Here is a 19,549-nt window from a genome sequence, read left to right on the forward strand (position 1 = left end):
AGAGCTCTAAGGATTTGTCTTATACACTAATGTCTAATGTGAAGACATCGTTTAGCCATTTAGAAACAAGTAATTTATCACGTGTCTGTTTTTGTGTTGTGAGTGTGTAAATAATTATAAGGTGCAAGTGATGCCTGTTAAATGTGGGTGTTAATGTACCTAAGGTGTATTGTGGGTGTTTGAGCCCACTTTCAGTAGTGGGACAAAATGCCCTACACATCTTCTATAAAGGTTTATAAAGCCATAAGTTAAAGTGGACTCGGTACCTGACACACCCTGAACAAAAGCAATGAGGAATATATAATTCAGATGCTTTAATGTGATTTGATGTTTCAAAAAGAATTCTAAACCCTGTATCTTTATTCACAGGGAGCTGCGATCAACAAGTACGTCCAGCCAAGCAACACATTTCATTCTGCTTGTTCCCTTTTGACTTACATATGCATCTATACAATAATAATAAATCAACGCATTTTATAGCTTAACAAACGTTGAAGAGGGGAGAAAACGATAAGAAATTCAGACCACCAGCTACTGGATATATGTACACAAGAGACTTGTATGAATTTTATCAGCACAAGGCTCAATGATGGCCACTGTGTGAATCTTTAGAGGCAAGGATGTAGCAGGGCCTGGCAGTCAGCCCACCACACAGCTGCTTCTTGTAGATAGAGGACAACTTGTCCTACACAGGATCCGAATACAAGAAGCCCACTCTACACTGAACTTGTGTTTAATCTTGTAGTTCCTGTTTGCTGTAGTATAACAGAAGAAATGTTGTAAGCAGCTGTTGAAGTGATGGTCATTATAAAAAATAATCTGTAAACGAAATATGTTTCACTATAAGTAAAAGAAAAAAAATGTTATAATAATCGAAACATAAAAAAAGAATAAGATCAGTTTATGTAAAGTGTGAATGTAAATGGCCATAGTGAGGTTGGAGAATAGTCAGACAAAATCTCAATAACAATCAACATGTGTCACGTGACGTGCCGTGAACTGCAGCACGTGTGGGTCACATGTTGCACAATCACTAATGAGGTATATGTGGAGGGTTTTCTGAGAGAAACTACAAAGCTCATACGAAAATCCATTCCTACGAACTATTTACAACAGCCGTTGAGCGACATATGGAAATTGCTATTAATCAGCAGAACCGTGTATCAAATATGTACACTGAGTAAAAAATAGAGATGTATAATGTAACAAGATGTACACTTTATGCGAATAAGGATCGTAAATAACATGAGCAGATTAGTCAGGTATTGTAATATGGAGACAAGGCTTGATTGTGGATATTTTCCAGAGGAGACCATGATGTAGGAATCCATTCCAGTATTTGGCAAGATTTGTGTCCAATGCATGACGTGTAGTCACGAACTTTTGACTGATCATCAGCAGTGTAAATATACAACGATGACTAATGTGGGAATGGCAAGTGTTTTAGTGGACATACTTAAGGACTTATGGTAGCAAAACAGAATAGAAGCAACATGCCGGATCGGTCGAGGCCCGGATCACCAACGACCGCGCACCCCTCTGGTGGTCTCCAGGGAGGGGGCGACAAGTGTGATACTGGAACCAAGTCTACACCCAAGTCTACAATTAAGCTGCCTACACAAGGGACTACTTTCGGAACATGGAATGTTCGCACACTCTTTCAATGCGGCAAAGTGAAAGAACTCACACACGAGTTACAGCGTTACCGCTGGGACATAGTGGGACTTGCGGAAGTCCGATGGACTGGTTTCGGGGAGTCAACTACAGATGAAGGCCACAAGCTCTGGTTCAGCGGAGACGAAATCAAGCATGAACGTGGTGTCGCTTTCATTGTCAGGAAGGAGGTGGCTGGAACTGTCATCAGCTGCACTCCAGTCTCTAGCAGACTTATCTCCATCCGAATCTCTGCTCGACCGCACAACATCACCATTATACAAGTGTACGCCCCAACATCAGAACACGAAGATGAAGAGGTTGAGGAATTCTACGAGGAGCTGGACAACATCATCAAGGAAACTCCGAAGAAAGACATCTTGCTTGTCCTTGGCGACTGGAATGCTACGATCGGCCCTGACGCTTACCAACAATGGGCAGGAACAGTCGGCAAGTTTGGCCTGGGCAACACCAACGCAAGAGGCCTACGGCTACTAGAATTCGCTCAGAGTCACCGTCTCACCATTGCCAATACCCTCCACCCGCACAAGAAGTCAAGAACTGTAACGTGGCATTCGCCGGGAGGTCTGGTCCATAACCAGATTGACTTCATCTTGCTGCCTCAGCGTTTCAAATCAAGCATCAACAAAGCACAAACGAGGTCCTTTCCTGGCGCTGACATAGGCAGCGACCACAACCTCGTCCTCACTAGCCTCAAGTTGAAACTGAAGTTGAGACGTGACAACAATAAGAGCCCTCGCATCCGATTCAACCTTGAGAAGCTCAAAGATCCGGACACAGAGAGGATCTTCCAGGCCCAGGTGGGGGGCAAATTTGCAGCCCTGCGACATAGACGCCCTTGCTGGAAGTATCAAAGAGGTGCTACTCTCTACTGCAGACGAAGTGCTGGGGAAGCAGAGGAAGCGCAAACAACCCTGGGTGACAGACGACATCCTTGATCTTTGCGACGAAAGGAGAGCCTTGAAGAGAGGGAGAGGTCGAGACCCGACGTCAGCAGACAAGTACAGACTTGTCAACCAGCAGATCAGAACAAGGATGAAGGAGGCAAAAGAAGATTGGATCGAAGACCAGTGTTTGCAGCGTGGAAATAGGCATGGCAAGCGGAGACAGCAAGAAGGCATATGAAACACTGAAGGCCCTCACCAAGACTCAGCAGCGACCAGCCACAGTCATCGAAGACAGCGCCGGACAGCTCCTTACGGAAAACGCTGCTGTACTAAGTCGTTGGACTGAATATTGCCAAGACTTGTACAACTACAAGATCGAGCCAGACACCAGCATTCTCCAGCATCACCAGACTGGGACAAGAGAGGCTGAAGACCTGCCAGTCCTCACTGATGAGGTGAGAGAAGCTATGCACAGTCTGAAGGGAGGAAAGTCACCTGGTGTGGACAACGTACCTGCTGAGCTGCTGAAGCATGGAGGAGACGCAACAACCAAGGCCTTCACCACACTGTGTCAAAAGATATGGGAAGAAAAGAAATGGCCAAAAGAATGGGCTCAGTCTATCATCATCCCACTCCCTAAGAAAGGGAACCTGAGGCAGTGCCAGAACTACAGAACCATCAGTCTGATAAGTCACCCAAGCAAAGTAATGCTCAGAATCATCCTCAACCGCTTAAAACCTATTGCAGAGGAACTGCTGGCAGAAGAACAGGCTGGCTTCAGGGCTGGAAGAAGCACGGTAGAACAGATCTTTAACTGCCGTGTTATGATAGAAAAACACCTGGAGCATCAACGTGAACTATACCATAACTTCATCGATTTCAAAAAAGCTTTTGATCGTGTCTGGCACGATGGACTCTGGCAGGTCATGAGATCATTCAACATAGAGGAGGGACTGATCCAGATGGTAGCAGCACTCTACAAGAACGCCTCCAGCGCGGTACTACTCAACAACCAACTAGGCGAGTTCTTCGCGATGACGATCGGGGTCCGTCAAGGGTGCCTACTCTCTCCCATCCTTTTTAACATCTTCCTTGAAAAAATCATGCAAGACACCTCCACAACCACCTTACCTCAATCTCCATTGGTGGCAGACCCCTGTGCAACCTCCGCTTTGCAGATGACATTGACCTCATGGCAGGCAGTAACAACGAACTTCAGGATTTGACGGACAGACTCTCCAGGCGAGCGGGGCCTATGGCATGGAAATAAGCTCAGAAAAAAGCAAAGTAATGATTATTTCCACCACCGACAGCAGCAGCAACATCGTCATGAACGGCCAGAAACTGGAGGAGGTCAACAGCTTCAAGTATTTGGGTGCCACCCTGACTAGAGATGGTTGCTGTACAGCAGAGATCCGTATCAGGATTGGTATGGCAACATCCCGCAATGTCCAGGCTGGATAGGATCTGGCGAAGCAACTCAATCAGCTTCAGTACCAAGCACAGGCTGTACAAGTCCCTCGTAGTGTCAATCCTACTCTACGGCTGCGAGACTTGGACGCTGCTTGCCGCAACGGAAAAGAAGCTCCAGGCCTTTGAAACAAGTGCTTGAGAAAGCTGCTCCGCATCTCGTACCGCGAACACAAGACCAACGCATACGTACGGAGCACCGTAACCTCCCTCGTGGGCCCACATGAGCCCCTTCTGGCAACAGTGAAGCGGCGCAAGCTCGCCTGGTTCGGTCACGTCACCCGCCACAACACCCTGTCCAAGACGATCCTACAAGGAACCCTCGAAGGGAGCCGTCGTCGTGGTCGTCCGAGGAAAAGCTGGGTCACCAACATTAAAGAATGGACCGAACGCGAGATGCCAGACCTGCTCTCATCTGCTCAAGACAGGACCGGGTGGAAAATTCTGTCTGTTGCTGCTGCCGGACGGTCCCCCCTACGCCCGGACCGGGCATGGGACTGACCTGACCTGACTTTAGCCATAAGTACTCATTGTGCCCAAAACTATGCTCACTAGAATTAAAGCAAGCAAGAACATTCTATCATTTATTATACATATATGTATATAATTGTCTACTTGTATTACACATTATCAACTGACTGACAGAAACTCGACACATGATACATTGAATACCTTGGGTCATGAGATAGTTCACTCCGGATATGAACAGCTTGTGCACTTGGCTGGAGTGAATTACAATTTTTGGTAAATGCTTATCTCCCTTAGTGCTACACTATTAATTAATGTCAAGAGTTAGCTCATTACAGAATTTGGACCATGACACGACACGTACTGACAATGTCCAAGTTCACTCTTGTGATTCTAGCTTAGTAATCGAAACCCAGTTGCAAGAAAGGAGCGGGAAAAACTTGAACTGTGGACAAATTTAACATTTTGACTTGTGTTTGTGTGCGTGTACTTCCTTCGTTACATGTATAAAGCTGCAACTACATATGTGTATGCTCGCTTGTTTGACAGACATAAGCAAAAAAGCTGGAGAGATAAATGAGAAAGAGAGGGAACACAGAGAGAGATAATACAAACAAAATATACAACCAGGACATATTGAAGGATTCTTGTAACCATTACACTTTACATTCATTAAATCCTGTTAATGTGAGATTAATAGAGAAGGTATTGGAGGTTCTTTTACTGCTGTAATCGTGCGGAGTGTAATCAGACCCTAATCTGTTTTGTACTAGTAATTGGGATTGTTGTTTTCTAAGCACAAGGTAAACAAAAACAAAATATTTATCACGACTATTTTATCGTGAAGTCCTCTTTCCTTTCCATCCCGTTCATTATTTAGTAATACCTCCTTTACTCTTTCTTTGGTCTGTTTATTTTCTGTTGGTAGCTTCGGGGCGGGGGGACGATGGCGGTATCTTTGATGTCGGCGTATTCAGTTTTTGTTGTGGAGCCGATGATGTCCTTGGGAGAACTTGTGGTTGTAAAGTCTAGGTCTCCGTAAATTAGTCCATCAGCGTTTCTACTTCCGGATGGCTTCTCCTGTTACATGAATATAAATCAAATAATTCGTTATCGTAAAATCCATATTTCTCTGCCCGACTGAATAACAATGGTTGACTACAAAAAGAGATGAAGCACAGATATTTGTCCTAGTGACAAGTATCTAAATTAATACAAATAGATGTATGCCCGATGTAAGGGAATGCATGCGTGAAGAAGTGAAGGTGTGAGCGAGGATAAGTAAATAGTGGGTAAGTAGACGTATGAATATTGAGTGAAACTGAGTGAAAACAGCGTAGCGCTCATAAATAGTCCACCACTACATTTACAATTTTAGCCAGATTTCAATCGTCGATGAACTCGATGAACTAACCAATTTTCATTGGAGACTTCATATTATTCTATTCCCACTCCCTGTTGTTTTTCAGTAAGTGGAATGTGCTGTGGTACTTAACCAAGAGAGGGTCAATTATGGGAGTAGCATCTTTTGGACTCATTGCCAATGCCAGCGTCCTTTCCCATTTCAAGAAATCACTATTTTGAGATGCATTTAGGGTTTTCACTTAATGTCATGTATTCTCAGAAATACTCATTCTCTGTTAAATATAAATAAAAATACTTGAAGAGCACTCCTCGTGTTCTGCAGAAAGTTTTGCTCACAAGGAAGTTAAATATTCCTTCAATTCTTGCAGCAAGAAGAGATGAGTGAGTCACTGTTTCAATTTTGTGCGAGTAAAGGTTAAAGTCTAAGTAGTGTCTTGATGGCGGCTTTGACTACGACTTCGAAATGAAACGAACGTTACAACGCTTAATGTTAGGGATATACTTCATTAAACCCTGACCAAAAGTCCTGATAGAAAGCTAATCATGCCCGAGACCTCATAATCTCATTCGCAATGGAATTCACTGCATGCTCACCACTGACATCGTTGTTTGGGCTTCATCGCTGACTTTGGCAAGAGGTGCCTTGCATTCTGCAAAACATTAAAATAAATGCTGAAATATATATTATAATACAGCAAGCATCACTTAAATAACTCCTCAACTTCTACAAATGATTTTGGCCATTCTAGAATGCCATATCTATATTCTGTATTTATTTATTATTTACTGGCCATGTCAGGTTCGATCGTTAGCATTTTCAAACACAGCTATGAACAGAAAGAAGAATGAAGACAATGATGATGTTGATGATGATGACATTGATGTGTCGTTTTATTACATACAAAATAGCGAATACACTCTGAACTCTTAAACCCTCATTGGCCATGATCCTAGTCTAAACACGGATTATCAAGTGTTGACGCTAGGAAATATTTCCTGGTTCCTTCTTTAAATCAAGCTGAGTTGGTGGCAAGTGCAAGTGGCTGTTGCACAGAACAGACTCTTATTTCACAGAAGAAAACAAGAAAGTTGTTCACCATGAAGCCGTTATTCAAAAGTCAACTATGTCCTTACTGTCTCTCTGTCAACCCGTCTGTTACCTCGTCCGCCTGCACACTGCTTCATTCATTCATTTTCCCGCCCAGTAGCACGTGCACCCGTCCGTCCGTCTTTTTTTCTTTTTTATTGGCTCTGACATTATTCGCTCTAATATTTGACACTAACCTTTTTTTGCTCTCTTCTTTTCTTTGCGAACGTCTCTTGCCGAAACATAGGTGTCGCCTTGTGAGTCATCAGCTCCAACTGACAACCAAAAAGAGTTTTTCTTATTGTAATATTATATGTTACCTTATTTCTGCTTCAAGCTCATTGAGCTAGACTGGTAAAGCGGAAAACCAGACTATTAACGTTTGTCAAGTTTAATACAAAGTTTGAAATGAACATTGTTCTGCTTGTCTCACCTTGTTTTTTCAATCGTTTTTTCTCTCGAACCTCAGGTGCAGACACGTAGGTATTCTCTTCTGCTCCCAATGATGCGTTACCTGAGAAATAGCCAAAAAAAATCCCATGAGATCCGACCATGCTTTTGTCATTGTCAACAGACAAAGAATTTCTTTACTGCTACTATAACCCCTTTCTTAAGTTTTTATTTTTCTGTGTCGTTTTCCTTCCACCCATGCTTTTATCCACGGAGTCCCGCATGTTTATCTGAGACTGAATATACATATATCTGAAAAAGAAGGTTTGTGGCTTAATATAGACATGTCAGAATTGTTAATGAAAGAAAGGCCAAACACAACAGAGATATGTCAAAGAAAGCAAGGGCACTGTGGCTTAAGGTAGACATGTTCATTACTTTTTTACTAACAACAACAAAGGCAATAAAGGAGGACCAGCTATGATTATTATCTATATTCTTTTTATAGATGAAAGGCTTTTCTTCCAAGATATCCTATGCATTCATTTGAAAGTTACATCAAACTGATTCATTAAAGTCCTACTGAAGCCAAAGTGACAATAAATATCCTATGATAGCTTACGAGAAATATTATGAACATCAGCAGCAGTGACTCGTGTCTGCGCGTGCTGTGAGCGTGGAGGGCGAGCTGGCATCTCCGACATGGTCAGTGGAGAAAGAGGGTCTCGTGTATGAGGACTGCTCGTGTGGATGGCGTGGTTGTTGTTGTTAACAGCTCCACTCGTTTCATACACATCATTGACAATCATACCTACAGAGAAAAGGGATATTCTGTTTTAAAAGAATAAATATCCTGCAGACTGAAAGAAGTCCTAAGAACGATTGTAGCTTTGTAAGATTAGGAAATAATTCTACTTCTGTCTTAAAACTCTCTTTTTTTCTTTTTTCTTTTATTTAAGAAAACAATACAAAAAACAAAATTTAAAATAAAAAATATGGACTAAATTAATGTAATAAAGATAGTCCTGATAATATAGTTTGTAATCACTTACTTGAACAACTTCCTCGTCGATTTTCATTTGATCTATCGTTTCCAACTGTATGTCTACAGTTTGATTAAAAAGAAATTATATGGTCAAAGAGTACAAATATAGATATTGCTTTTAATAAAAAAAAGGTTTTTCCTATTAATTGCATAAGATTTAGAGATGAACTGTAAATTTTATTATTAATATTAATATTAGCAATTAATCAAAGATGTCTACAACTTTGAATGACACATAACAAAGACTTATTTACAAACGTTTTGTGTAATCTTAATCAGATTAAAAAGCATTTTATTGAATTCCGTTCAGGATGCCATCTTTTTCCGAAATAATAATATTAGTACTCAAAACTGATAATCAGCACATTATTCTGTATACTATGTGAATTATATGATGTGTACTTCATCTATAAATAAATCTTTGTGATCATTTTTATAATTCGCAGTTCACAAGCATGTGGGTTTAGAATACAAGTGAACCCAGCAATAATAGTAAAAGATTATTTATGGCATAAAATTTATGGCGTTTTTCATTTGTCTCTCCCCGTAGGTAGAAGAGGAAGGAAGCACCTCATGCTAATTAAGGTATTACGCATGCGTGGAAAATGACAATATTGCTTGAATGTCCGAAGGAAATCGATAAAAGTCTTTTTAAAGATTTAAATGAGATGGAGATACTTTACAGAAACTCGTTTTACAAACCTTATAAACAAATCAAGACGGTCAGTCGAATCATAGTGCCTTTACCTAGGGGATAGTGCGTTAGGGGATGATCTACCTGTCCACATGTACCTGTCCAGCCAGACAATGGGCAAGCAAGAAAGTCATGCAGCAGATAGAAGCTATCGGGAGCATTCATTAATTCAGCAATCATTCAAGTAAGTCCTTATGTCGTGAATGAGTGTATAAAGTCATAAAAAATACATACCTATTTGTCTCCACTGATCCTGTTGGCCACATTCCATTGGAAACACAAACGCAAAGCAATATCAGAATAAAACTAAACACAATCAGGTCTCTTAATCGATAAACAATTTATATATGAAATTAAATTATCTACTAAAGATCTGAGAACAAGAGCAGTACAATTGTGAATAATGTGGAACAGATCATACAATAATCCCAAAATAAAATACCTTTATACGGCCTTTGTACCATATGCCTGTATGCAAAAGGCAGAACCTAAACACCACCTTGGGACTTTTTAATACCATTTCTAATATCTAGACGGAAAGTTTCATTTAGGTTAACAATACATTCTGTAAGTCAACCTTTCTCGGGTTTCTAAGGATCTGTCACATCCGACCCAAACTGTAAGCTTCTGACACCAAAAGTCTCGCATCTGTTTTTGTGTTGTCTTGGTTGGATAAATGCAACCCTCTATTTTTAAACTTCTCTAACTGCCAACTGCACAACCTTCAAAAATGCCGTTTGTATTCTCCTCAAAAGGGGAAAAGCGGATAATACCACACCCTCCTCCTCGAGCTTCATTGGTTGCATTGATTACAATATTTGCCCACTATACTGCCATCGTCTTCACGGTCTTGCCTCAAGAATACCTTGGTAAGTAATGACTAACCGAGTCTACTAGTGTTTCCTTCCTCTCTGTGCCACCCATCAGACGGGAGAAGTTCGTCGACCGCCTTCAAAAAATTGCTTTAAAAATGTTTTTTTTTTCTATCTTAGCCTGAAGGAATAATAGATGTGATGTTAATATGTTTATAACAGCAGGCGGTTAATAGTTTTAGGAAGACTGGATTCTATATTCCATCCTAACGATCAATCATTAAGACTGTAACATCTTGCAGATCGAAACCTATTTCTATTGGTTTGCTCTTAAAGAGCGAAAAAAATTTCTTCTTTCTTCTAGGGTGGAGCTAGTGACTGATGACCCATCGAAGCCAATGAAATTAAATTAGAAAACTTCATAACACAACATAAATTAGAACAGCTCAGGGAAGAATTAGGCAGTCAAGGGCCACACATGCACACAAGGACGTCTAAGTGAACCTTTAAGGTAATTGTCATCTATCAACCGGACACAAAGTAATTTTTTTCTATTCCTCATCTTATGACCTTTAATCAGTCTAAAGGTCTTGGGTAGAGTAGTCTTGGTTTAACCAGACCTAAGTCCCTGAACTTAATGAAGGATGAAGGATGTACAAATGAAACCTGTTATCAGGGTGAAATGGTTTCTGGTTTTTCCTAAATTAATGAGGTAAGTAATTATTATCTAAACTCGAATCCAAAAATATATGTTAATCATTGTTCGTGTTGGTGAAAACTTTAGAGTAACGCTTCTCACTGCAAGTGTTCTTATTCTTAGTAGTTATAAATAGACATTTTGAACAACATATGATAACCAATCTTCTGGACAGTTAGCATTTGTGAAAGTGGTAAGCTATTTTTAAGATAATATCTGTCAATGTCGTCTTTGCAGTTATCATCGTCGTTAGCGTAATCATCACCATAAAATCAATCATATATTGTAGTTTAAAACCATTAATAACGGTTTAGACGTGTTTTACATATAGTAGTTCTGTGTAATCAATGTGTCTAGAATACAGAAAAATACCCGAGTTTCACCATCTGGTAAATTGGACTGTGTTACTTTTTTGGAAAAAATATTATTGAAATTAGACACAAATAACATCGCGATGTTTGAAGAGAAAGAGAGAGACAGCAATAACTTTTTTTCCTACCACTACTTTTAAAAAGTCTTACCATATCTCTTCTCTGTGACCTTTTTAATTGCAAGAGAACCAGCAACAGTGATCAAAACAACAGCAGCCACAATGCCGCACACGAGTATGATGTTTATTGTCTTCTCTGAAGTTAATGCTGGCGATTGCTCTAGCGCTGAAACAACAAAATAATTATATTTCCTGATGTGAACAATCTTCGTGTACATTGTCATTAATAGCTTACAAGTAGGTTTTATTCAATGTTCATACATCACATCACACTATATTATGCCAATGTGATCGTAGTAAAAAGACACAAAAATAAAACAGAAATAACTACCCACCTCGAGTTAATAGAAAACTACAGTAAATATGAAAATACAGCGTTTATCATCTTTCAAAAAATGATGGTGATGATGATGATAATGGTGATGATTGATGATGATTGATGATTGATTGATGATGGATGGATGGATGATGATTGATAAATGATGATTGATAAATGATTGATGATGATGATGATGATAAAATATTATTATTTAGAAAATACAAGAATAGCATACTGAACCAAAAACGTTTATATTGCAAGTTTGTTCTAACACTTTTAAGAAAAGGATGTCTTACGAATACTTGAAACAGATTACGCATTTGGTTCTTTATATATATCCTTTGGTGCTTCCAGAATGCCATAGATTGTACTATTTAGAAAAAAATGGACATTTCCTACCACCACACAACACAAACGCACATTTTCACCACTAATAAATAAGAAGTGAAATCCATTTTTTTGGGATGATACCAATGTGTTCTTGACTGTGGACATATCGTTGCAGTCAAAAGTGTATACACTCGTATGATTTTATTTTGCACTTTGGGGTTTTGTATATAGCATTGCTCAAGTACCATTTCTGGTATCATTATATATAGCAGTGGTTATGTTTTTGCTTATAGTTGCTAACTGTGCCTCTTAACCGCCCACATCACGAAATTGCACGACAAAGCAAATATACAAGTATAATTTTATTACACGTCTAAAATCTATTTCGGGAACTTAAACAACTGGCCACAAATTATCCATTCAGTAATTAATATTTTTTAAAAACTGTGATTACTTGACTTATCTGATACAATGACAGTTGTGTTGGAAGAACCCCAGTCATTGCTTAGTGTCAATGTCCAGTTTCCATGGAAACTGTCATCTCTCTCGAGCTGAAGACTCAGGACTAGGTCAGGTGGATCCCCAGTAAGGATGCAGTTCACTTCCTTCGTGTTGTTATGTTGTAAAGTGAGAGATGTCAAGAGGCATCTATTGACTGCTGTGGTGTGAGCCTTGACACCAAACTTTACAGTGTCAACTCCAGGATCAACAGTTTTCGTTGACTTGTCAACAAACTGAGGACGACCTGGGGCAATTAAAAGAAGAAACTTTCTTAGAAGTTAGGTTCCTACGTATTTTAAGCATAATGAAATGTGTGCCAAAAGTATGAACCAATAAGGATCGTTTCATTCTAAAATGTGTTTAAGGTGTAAGCTTTTCTTAAAAACAAAAATTCATTTTAACATTAAAATCTTTGTTGCCCCCCAAAAATCTATTAAACATATTTGCAGTTTTTGTTAGCAGTTTTTTCTGAAGTTTTAAGTCTAATGTATTGAAAGTATTCTTGATATTGTAAAATCACGTCTTTCAATAATTTTCTTGGTGAGAATATTACTTACCAATAATAGTGATCTTCAAGCACATCTCTTAAAATTTCTTTCCATGTTTACTGATTACATAAAATATTAACTAGAAAATTTTGATAATTATCACATCACACAGGCACCACGTTCGTATACTTTCATTAAATTTAAACAACGATCGTTTTACATAGGGCGGTCCCTGCCCAAAGTGACAATATAATTATAGACATTAGTCAACAAAGAACGACAAATATTAAATAAACAAATATCGAAACAGGCCACACTTTTATCGCAACGGTCATACCACACTATTGCAGCTCACTAGCATGTTTTCTGTGTTTGCAAATCTTGTCACCTCTCTGCCTCCTTGCATAAACACACTGTTTTGCTGAAGGTTTAGACATTTTAAGCAACTCCTAAGTAGGGCGTATGTCTACCCTGGAAATCTCTTGGTGATAAACTCTGTGATCATATAGTCCCTTGGAGTCCAGCTTTTTTTAATTTTTACAAAAAAAAAAACAAACCAACGGCCATACAGTTTACAGTTTAGAGAAAGAAATTCACACTCAGTAATAAACACAGACACAAAACAAAAAACCAGAACCTCGCAATAAGAACAAAATCTAACACACACACAAAGGCATGCCCTCTTCAAAACCATGTTCACAAGCTTTGCACATAAACGGGATCGCACACGCTTGCATGCCCATATGAAGGAGCAAATAAAAGTATCACATTAATGTGTAAGATACGTGTAAACATTGAAGTTTGTTTACTTACACTTGACGAGGATTGTCACGGACATATTATGTTGCGACCCGTTGCCTTCACACCTGACGACTGGCCAGTCATCTTCACACCGGGCAGTAAGAGAGTAGCTAAGTTGTCCTTCAGAACTAGAGGCATTCAGATTATCTCCATGTTTATCCAGCAAATAGAAGACACCTGGGGGATTGCCCTTCTCAAATAAGCAGGAAACATTGACCACCTGGCCCTCATCGATGATGACATTATCGCGCCCGTCCACAGTCAGATTCTTGACATTGGGTGGGTCTGCACACACACGAACACTACAGAGGGAAAAATAATAACACAGCAATATGTTGTGATCATTTATGCCTCCTTTTATCTGTTTAATAAATGTCAGATGCATGGAATTTTCGCCAACGACACACCTTGTCTAGATTCTTATAAGTGTAAAACTGTTTGGGTGATTTCTATGACGATTTACTATTACAGGTAATGTTTTGATAATGTGTCGATGTATGTACTATTTGTTGTGTAGTTTCGTGTTACTTGTACTTTTGATTAATTATTGTTAATTTAGAAATGAATGTCAAATGCGTCTTAAGCACTGTAACGAAAGCATGTATATAAATGTGATGCACAAATGACAGGTTTCATAAGCATTACTCATAACAACAGTCCACACAATGCTAGCTCATCTTCAAACTTCCCTACTTGTCTTTGTCTCCAGAATCACGACATCCTTGGGTCTCATTGCTCGATTCTTCTTTGCATTTTTTTATTTATCTTTCGTTAGTTATGTTTCATTAGTCATATATGCTGTTGCTTTACTTTCCATCCTTCGTATGTCGTTCATGTCTCGTTCTTGGCTAAAGCAATAAAAGCACTCTGCTTATAAGCGTGGGTGCTATATAAGTCAAATGTTGTTTATTCTTCTTCTTTATTAATAAATCAGTAGTAGTAGTATTAATCGTTCACATACTAGTGACAAGGAATAGTATAAAATCAAAAGCTGAAACATAAGACGTAAAACTAACAGAATTTATATGGATATGAAAACTAAGAGCACGAATCTAGATATAAATTATTTTAGATTTTAAATACATAGACTTTCATAAAAAGGATAAACAATACCTCAAAAACAACGCAGACAATAACAACGCTCACAAACCTAAAACACATCTGAAATAAAATGCTCTTTTTTCTCTCTAGCATCTGACTAATGAGTCTCTGGTTATCTACGTCTTCCTAAATGTTGTAAGCTTTAATAGCAGACGGTAAATAGTCCATGGAGGTGCAATGCGATTAAAGGATCATCTTTTTTGTTAAGAAAACTAAATTTTAAATAAAAAATTACAAAATAACTTCCTGACGAAGATAAAAACATACGAAATGATACAAGCACATGTAAATATCAAAGCCAGCCTTACAATATAATTCAGCAAGGCACAGTACCAGTATGTAGGACAAGACAACAGAAGAGAAGGTAAGAAAATTTCCATAAGTGGACTAGCCTTTCACTCAGTGCATTGCAGAAGAACTCACGAAGTTGGTGTAAGTTGTAAGTAATATTATTAAATGAAAACTAATAGGGTCAAATTTATGTACAAAGAATCATTTGTTTTCTTAGCCAAATAGTTTCAAAAATGTGTTCAAATATGAATTAAAGTTGTCTTTTAATGTATGTTTATTATTTAACTGTTTAAGACTTTTCCGAAAAAAATGTCTTTTTTCAGATTATTTTAGTAATAAATATACAAGTGCGCCTGTTTGTGTGCGCTAGTGAGTTGTAGTTGCAATGACATTTGTATAAATAATTAGTAGTATCCAGACTAGCAGAATTAACAGAACAACCGACTGTCCTTGTTAACCTTTAAAATAGAAAGTACTTTAAGTGATATTGAACATTACACTTAATACATTACAAATATAGAGTATATACCAATCAAACATATGTATATAATTCTTATTACTGCTTCTTTGTACTTACTGAAAGTCGCACTAATATAAAAACATTTTAAACAATGTAGTCAAACTTTTATTATTACTTACACAACACCTCAACACGTATCAGTCGGGTAGGTTTGGGAAGTTCACCTCTGCCAGTGGAGACTATCATCGCACTCAGTGACCTGGTGACGACCTGAGAGATGTAGATGTCTAAAGCCACCACAGAGCTGCTCACGTGTCGTTGCTCCCAGTAGCAGGTGACTCCTTTCTCTTGACTCAAGTTCTCGCTGATAAAGTCTCTTTTGTAAGCAAATATACATGGATTACTCAAAGAGTTTCCTTCACAAACCTGATAGTCAGCGTAAAAAGTGTCTGTAACATCAGGACTTGCCGTAACGTTGATGGTGTAGTTGATATTGATAGAACTATTTTCTTCTTTACTCAGGCTTTCACTAAAGTTAGAAAACTGACCTGAAAGAATGAAAACGTTTCAAAAAATGTAAAAATTTGGAAAGAATATCTGGAATGTTTTAGTGAATGTAAAGGGGTAAATTTTTAAAAGATTTTTGTGTGCGAATTCCCCAAAATCGAAACAGCAGGGATGACAAAACAGTTTCGCAGCAGGCTATTAAAGGAAAAATTGGCGCCTGTGTATATGAAGGAATATTGTCATCAAGCGTCAGTTCCCGGAGTTTAAATGAAAGGCAAGTTATAAAGCATTGGTAGCAGTGACTTGGGTCATGGAGATCAAGCCATGCATGTATGTCCGTGACTTTTGCGTTATGACTATGTCAATGACCAGTCAATGCTGGTATATAACTTTAAGCTTTTCCTCCCTAGTTTTTACCCCGATTGGTACCTAACCTTTACTGATAATGTTTTTTTTCGTATGAAGTCATGTATTTCAAACGCATATCCAGCCTCGTGCGCTAATTGCCATTGTTCGATGACATTTAATGGTTGTCTCTTCAACTGTTCTTCAGTGTGTAAGAGATTTGTTCCACTTTTATTATTTCTTTATTCTTGGACGACGCAGAGCATAAAGTAGGGAAACGCACGCTGAAACTATTACGCAAGTTATATTGTAATTGTGTCCTTTTCCAATAATAAACAATTTTACATTTCGCAAAATCTTTTGCATCGTATGCCTATAGAGATTATGTAATACAGAGGCTGTGGAATAGCCATAAAGGAGTAGATATATTTTAATTAAAAATATAAACACTGTAAAGAAAATCATGACTTCACCTTTTGAAGACCAAGAAACAGATTTGTCTCATGATTTTAAATGGAACAAAAATTTGATTGAAACAAACTTAGAGCAGCAAATTTGTATAAGGCATATATGTCCCTACAGACCACAAGAGAACTTGAGTGTTGCTTCTTATCCTTCGTTTATTTTCGATAGCTGCAACAATAAATGCTCAACGAAATCAAGAATCAAATGTCTTTGAGATATTTCTAAAATCCTTCGATTTTGCTGGTTTGATAGCTTTTGTTGTTGATCAAAATGAATTGTACATGTAGCACAAGGGGATTCCTTTCCAAATTAATGCTCAAGAAACATAATCTATTCATTCTTGGGAATAAATTTTGTAATGGGATATCATGTGGTTCTTCCCTTAACAAACTGCTGGTCCACCGAACCGGATCTTCATTGTCATATGTTTCTGATGTGATACTTAGGAAACGCTTTGAAATGATAATGAATACCTTACACTTTCCAAACAAATTCTGAAGATGCTTTTCCTAGAACAGATCCCAACTTTGATAGGGCTTTCCAAATTCGGCCTCCGATCACTTATTAAATCAATGCTTTCAAAATGCACGACACCCAAGCAAACAACACTTAGCTAATTAAGACATGATAAAACTCAAACAACATCATTAAGGTATACATAAAAAAACAAAGCAATAAAGGTATGGTGAAGGTGTGATTCGAAGACCAGGTACCTCTATCAGTTGCGATTATAGACAGGGAAAAAAAACTGAAATTGAATATGGACGTGGGAAGAGAGAGGTTGCTATGCTTACTAAACTACTTGAGAATTCGTGTTGTAAAGTTACTATTAATAATTTCTTCAATATGCATTTGCTTCAAAGAAAGTCACAGGAAAAGAAAATATACTTGTGCATTCTGATAGGAAATACATGCCGAGAAATCTCAAGAAAGACAATGATATGAAAAGTGGAGAAAGCCTCATGTTGTCACCAAAGGATGTTACCTGATTTAAGTGGATGGACAACAGATCAGTTGTGCCTTGTCCTGAAATTGTCGTTGCCTACAACAAACTTGTGGTGAGGTAGACATCATAGATAAGAAAATGATTACATATAAAGTTGATCGAAGGTGAAAGGGGAAGTACTACTGTCGAATATTTTTCGATTTGTTAGACATAGCGGTGAACAACGCTCACTGTATTTTACGCAGATGAATCAGAAATTCAATCCTAAATAAAAGGAGATAGCTTGAGTACAGACAAATGATAGCAAGAGCAGAGCGCTCATTAGAAATTACACAATCAGGAAGAGAAGTATTTCATCAGAACCTGTTTGTAGCAGCAGCAAGATCATTTCACCCTCATGACCTAAGCACGAGTTGGTCAAAGAAGAAAAGCGCAAAAAGTCAATGTGCAAAGGACAAAATCGAAAACAGGACTAACAATGTGTGGGATGTATGCCATGTTCATGTGTCCTACACAACATCGTGGAACTGTTTTAAGAAGTACCATTCATATATTACATTACAGGCATAAAAGATGGATCTTTGTTCTCATCACTGTCCTATCATTTATGATGTTCCATAACAACAGTGCAATGTCTCATCACTGTTTAGATAAATAATATTGACAGAAACCATACCGCACATTATTACCGATAATAATGATAACAATAATTATAATAACGATAGAGAAATATTGACAACAATAATAATAAATACAAAATATGTAAATCGCATACTCACACACTTAATGTCTTGAACTAAGTAAATTATCTTTTATAAGATTAACTGCTTTAATGATTAGCAAAATTTTCTTTATTAGAACCTGTAATGAAAAAATTTGGAAGGAAGATTAGAAAGTAATAGTCACTACTTACATGTCAGCAAAAGCACTCCTTTCGTCAGCGTGAGAAGAACCACAAATGTACAGGAAACCTTTATAAGCGTGTTCATTGCGAAGTTCTTATTAAGGTCTAGTTATTGTACACCACTGTCAGTGAAGTTATAACCGGAAAATTATCTCAGGATGCCAAAGATCTCCCACAGATTTAGCTATCATAATTTTCAGTTTCCGTGTATATTTTATTGCAGAATAATCACATTCTGGTCATTGTAGACTAAGAATCTACGAGCTATAAAATATTCTGTACTGTACTTCTTTTATTCTAAGAATGTAAGAACACTGTTACAAGACAGATAAAGAGAAATAGAATGCGTGGTCTCTATGCTTCTTTGCACCGTCAGATACACAATCTTTTTTTTCTTTGCTTCATACATATTTTTACTATATTTGCTCTAGTTCTACAGGCTAGAATGATTTTTTCGAGTAGTGAACAGATTAAGTAGACAGCCTTTCTGTAAGTATCGAAGTAGGTTGTTTTTGATTATGGCCTCGTCAGTCATTTTAGATTATAATTGATTCCTACAATTTTTTTATTATTACTATTTATAGTGAATTGAAACACCTTAATGTCAGGGTTATAATTGTTTACAGTTTTACATACATATCCTACGATGTTTACCTATAACGCATTATCTAAACATCGTGTTTACCTAGTGGCTTCTGAAGATCTTGCAACTTTCACATCAAAGTAATTGTTTCCATCACTAGATCGTTCAGTAGAGCTAAATTTCAAGTTATGTTAGTCCTCACTCGCATTTTCTGTCACATAGGTTGACTAGTCATACTTTCAATGATAAGAGAACCAGTGAAACAGAAAGAGGTTAGAAACGAGGAAGGATACGCCTAATTATAGGGGAAAGCCTGTTCTAACATTTGAGAGATCAAGTAAAAGTTGACTTAATTTTAGTAGTCATATATAATAATGAAAAAGTATGATTTATATGCCGTATAATCACACTCACGAAAAAATATGCTTT

The 19,549-nt window shown here is 38.0% G+C and overlaps 1 protein-coding gene across 5 annotated transcripts; it reads right to left on the reverse strand.

The window, feature by feature from the left end:
• Nucleotides 1-310: 310 nt before the first annotated feature.
• On the reverse strand, nucleotides 311-19,368 carry LOC112569090. Of its 5 annotated transcripts, none has more exons than XM_025246759.1 (13): nucleotides 18,547-19,368; nucleotides 15,550-15,918; nucleotides 13,531-13,803; nucleotides 12,183-12,473; nucleotides 11,111-11,245; nucleotides 9,315-9,333; nucleotides 8,394-8,446; nucleotides 7,964-8,152; nucleotides 7,385-7,465; nucleotides 7,149-7,226; nucleotides 6,459-6,514; nucleotides 5,386-5,579; nucleotides 311-755 (listed from the first exon to the last, which is right to left on the reverse strand). In XM_025246759.1, exons 1-12 carry the CDS (start codon nucleotides 18,620-18,622, stop codon nucleotides 5,391-5,393), a joined length of 1,809 nt encoding a protein of 602 aa, XP_025102544.1. In that variant the 5' UTR covers nucleotides 18,623-19,368; the 3' UTR covers nucleotides 311-755; nucleotides 5,386-5,390. The 5 variants fall into 5 exon arrangements, with proteins under 5 accessions (XP_025102544.1, XP_025102546.1, XP_025102548.1 ...); XM_025246761.1 differs by lacking the exon at nucleotides 311-755 and having other exon boundaries at nucleotides 4,545-5,579; nucleotides 18,547-18,659; nucleotides 19,223-19,365; XM_025246763.1 differs by lacking the exon at nucleotides 311-755 and having other exon boundaries at nucleotides 4,545-5,579; nucleotides 15,550-15,746; nucleotides 18,547-18,564; nucleotides 19,223-19,360.
• Nucleotides 19,369-19,549: the final 181 nt, after the last annotated feature.

This window comes from Pomacea canaliculata, linkage group LG7 (assembly GCF_003073045.1).
Source record: "Pomacea canaliculata isolate SZHN2017 linkage group LG7, ASM307304v1, whole genome shotgun sequence".
NCBI classification, from domain to species: Eukaryota; Metazoa; Mollusca; class Gastropoda; order Architaenioglossa; family Ampullariidae; genus Pomacea; species Pomacea canaliculata.

What these genes read in the sequence shown, in the direction of transcription:
- LOC112569090 (XM_025246759.1), bottom strand. Translation starts at nt 18,622, where the DNA reads ATGAACACGCTTATAAAGGTTTCCTGTACATTTGTGGTTCTTCTCACG. An exon ending in CGTGACAATCCTCGTCAAGT is followed by an intron (nt 12,474 to 13,530) that starts GTAAGTAAACAA and finishes TAATTGCCCCAG; the next exon opens with GTCGTCCTCAGTTTGTTGAC. An exon ending in AAAGAAGAGAGCAAAAAAAG is followed by an intron (nt 6,515 to 7,148) that starts GTTAGTGTCAAA and finishes AATGTTTTGCAG; the next exon opens with AATGCAAGGCACCTCTTGCC.